Genomic DNA, 3,834 nt, shown 5'->3' with positions numbered 1-3,834 from the left:
TCTAGGGAATAGATATGCTGGGAATGACCACATTCAACACGAGTCCTCTTAGAACCCATGCTGTGTGCTGGACCTGCACCAGTAGCTCCAGACCTGTGTACCATAACTCCCCTCATTCGCTGTGTGATGTTAATTATCATTCTAGCGATCAGTATGGTGTGATAGGTGACCGGCTAAAGTGAGATCAGTTGTTATTGCCGTCTTAATAGTGTCAGGGGCTTTGGTGGCATGTCACCGATTGACCGTGTTCCTGTCCTGCTCCCTGTGTTACAGGTTCTCCCGCTCGGATGAGCTGTCCCGCCACCGGCGCTCCCACTCCGGGGTAAAGCCGTACCAGTGTCCCGTGTGCGAGAAGAAGTTTGCCCGCAGTGACCACCTGTCCAAACACATCAAGGTTCACCGCCTCCCCCGGGGCAGCCGGACAGTCCGCACTGCTGCTTGAAGTACCCACGCTGGTCACTCCCAGCCATGGGTAAAACCATTCAGACAAGAGTGTGTGTGTGTATGTGTGTGTGTGTGTGTGTGTGTGTGTGTGTGTGTAAAGGGGCTAATGTTTTTGCAATGGTGTCCACACAACCTGACCTATGTACTTTAATGAGAGAGGAGACTAATGAAAGGGGTTGATTTATCAGTAAAATTTCACAGAACACACAGGACACATACACAGTTCATCTCCATATATTTATAGTGTCTCAAAGTAAAACCTCAGTGTCAGATCATTGGCAGCATATAATGTCACCGTTGGTGCTACACTCTGTATGCATTACTATGAATAGGGGACTGGAATCACCACACAATGCTACTATGGATCAGGCCGTTTGAATAAGCTATGGGGACAGTTTTATAAGTAACACTAATTTGATGTAAGTACAGCAAGGGTGGAATGACATGTGCACAGTGTTGATTGTTCATGTTTATACGTATGACTACAATCAGTGTTGACTCTTTTTTTTTTTTTGTCATTTTGGTTTTACAGCAAGGTGTTTTATAATAAGGTCTTTGTATTTTTTTTTTTTGTGTCAGCTCTTAATGGCTTTAGCTGTGTTTGTAACCCTCCGTTTTGGCCTCAGTCAACCACAGAGCTCTTATCTCAGGTCTGACCCAAGTGTTTGCAGGTGGTCATGCCTCATGACAGGCCAGAGTGTAAGACCTGAACACCTGTCATGATTTCAGAGCAGTTGGTAGAGATGTAGTGATGGCTGGTTGTGTGTGAATATGAATGATGCAGTCTGTACACGCGGCTGCTGTTATGAGAGGTTTAAGTTATGGGGTCAGCACGCAGTGGAACTATGTAAACCAGACCAAGCTCTGTTTCATTTGACATTTATGATCATATGAAGTTTTCGGCCAGAGATCAGAGCGAGTCCTCTTTCCGCTCCGCTTTTCTTTTTGGTTATTTTTACATCCAGTGATACAAAGTTTGCCTCGTAACTCCAGCTTGTAAGTGGTGCTAGCATGGCTGATGAAATCAGACTCGGCACAAAGGTCCTAGCGTTGCTGTTATTTCAGTGGTCACGTTCGAATGGGTTCATCACAGTTTGAGCATCATGTACTGTAACTTGTCAGCAATGACACGTCGGCACAGATCTGGGTTTGTTCATGTCAGGTTGGGTGAGTGGACAGGCCTGCCCAGGTGTTTGTGTCCCGGTGAAATGGAGGTTGTGTTAAGGCCACGTGCTGTTGAGTGTTTGTTGTTGTTTTGAGCACTTCTGACTATGTTTTGAAAACTGAGGGGGTGGGGTGGTGTACTTCCTGTCTTATGCATGTTATTTGTCTAACTGAGGGACACACTTTATTGAACATACATTATGGCATTCCGCCCATTCATAGCCTGAATTTTATAAATGCTTGTTGATACACAGGTGTTTTAAGTCACATCCTATGAATGTATGTAAATAGTAGGGCAGTGTACATAGCTACATCCATTCAAAACCTGGAGGATTTTAAGAGATAGAGGGTTAAGGAGAACCAAAAGAAACAAAAGTAAATCAGTTTGTGATTGTGAAGATTTTTTTGTGTAATCCTATATATGTATATAACAATGTTTCAGTACATATAAATATATATATTTTTCCCTTGTACACAAATCCATTTACAAATAAAAGACTGAAATATATGAGTGTCTCTCTGATTTGTGTGTCAGACAGATTACAAACACCTGTAAAGCAAAACAAATCCATGTTTTATTTATTCATTATTGTAGTGATTGTTGGTGTGTGTTCTCGAACAGATTTCCAATTAGATGCCATTCTTCAAAAAGTACTAACAGCAGGAGTTCAGCACTATGGCATATAGTCAAAGCTCAAACAAGCCACTCTTTACAGGTTTGATATTACCAGGATATCCGTTGGCTCAGGAGCTCAGAGAAGAGGAACCACTGAACAATGGGACCCTCTGAGTGCATGCTGACACACACAAGGCTCACCTGAACTCTGGTTACAATTCTCACCTCACAGCGGTTTCTTTTTAGATGTCTATATATTAATTACTGTTGCCTTTAATAAGGTTTTTACTGTGACATTTTAAGTATATTGCACACATACAACATAGTGCTATTGTTTAATTTTTACTGAACCAGAAAGTATACCTGGAGGTCAAAATCCCAATTTTAATTGGTGCACATTTCACATTGTTACTATATCGTACCACGCCGGCATTATGGAAGGACATTTCAAACAAGGCATGCCAAATCGTCAGAACAGAACACATGCAATAAAATTGTACTTAAAAATAATCACTTCACTCAGCACGTAGCAACAATTAGTCTAACTAAAACAAACAATAGTTTGGCGGTTTAATGCCTTACACCTTCAGGGCACACGCAAACTCGAGTTAAGGGGGAGGTTTCTAAATCTACCTTTAAATTTACCTTTCTTATACATTAGAGCCCAGGAAAATACAGCAGTCTGTGAAAGTAACTTAATTTACACGGCATCCTTACACAAGCCAACACCTCCTGTGTCTGATGTTACTTGAGCAGACGTGTAATGCAGCTGGATACACAACAGTGTATATATATACATGCTAATATGCTGAAAGGACGATGATGTATGCTGATATGGTCTAAACAAACGAGGGAAATAATAGTAAAATACTACATCCCCAACCCTACAATCCTCATGCTTAATAAACATAATTTGGTACAAACTAATGCATCTCAAGGAAATACACGAACATGAGCATGTAAATTAGGTTTAAACCTAAAAGATGTTTATGGAGTTAGCAGTTAGACGCTTAGGCTATCTTACAGTAAGCTAATAAACACAATTACTGTAGCGTTCTTTGACTCCGTATAATAAACCAATTTTCGCTTACACAGTAGGCCTATAATATTTATTCAAGGGTGCTGTTGCAGATTCAGTGCCCTTAGCGTGATTGTTTTGTGGTGTGTTCTCCCACCAAACATCGATCTTCCAGACAAATAAATCGGTGTCATTCTACCAAGAATCTCCTGACGGCTAGTTCATTTATCATGTCACATTTGTCATATTTAGCGGTGTAATACTGTATAAAGGGAGGTTTATTCAGTGTACTGAAGTAATAGGCACACAACATATTGTTCTTTTGTTGGTTTCTAACATCTAACATAAGCTGTCTTTAACATGTTAAACTTCTGTTATCATGGCATTCAACAGTTATATCTGTGAAACGGGATGAAAATTGAACGAGAGAGAATGAAGCCTGACTGTATCATGATGTCAGGTCTTCTCACTCAGATGTTAAGGTAGGCCATAAGCTAAGAATTGCAGACTAGCCTGGCGAGGTTGTACTGGCTAGCTAGTTAGTCATGTAGTTAAGTTTATTTGATAAATGCTATGAAATGTATCTAAGGTA

The 3,834-nt window shown here is 40.8% G+C and overlaps 1 protein-coding gene across 3 annotated transcripts in view; it reads left to right on the top strand.

Annotated features, from left to right (window-relative positions):
• LOC143521358 (Krueppel-like factor 15) overlaps window positions 1–2,116 on the top strand; it is a 10,736-nt gene extending 8,620 nt beyond the window's left edge. For 2 of the 3 annotated variants that reach the window (XM_077014141.1, XM_077014140.1), the window contains exon 3: window positions 274–2,116. In XM_077014141.1, the coding sequence (XP_076870256.1) occupies window positions 274–442 (169 nt within the window). In that variant the 3' untranslated portion in view covers window positions 443–2,116. The remainder of the gene's footprint in view (window positions 1–273) is intronic. The other variant, XR_013132728.1, reaches the window with a different exon arrangement.
• Window positions 2,117–3,834: the final 1,718 nt, after the last annotated feature.

Source organism: Brachyhypopomus gauderio, chromosome 8 (assembly GCF_052324685.1).
Source record: "Brachyhypopomus gauderio isolate BG-103 chromosome 8, BGAUD_0.2, whole genome shotgun sequence".
Classification (NCBI taxonomy): Eukaryota; Metazoa; Chordata; class Actinopteri; order Gymnotiformes; family Hypopomidae; genus Brachyhypopomus; species Brachyhypopomus gauderio.
This window is presented reverse-complemented; position numbering and strand designations above follow the sequence as displayed.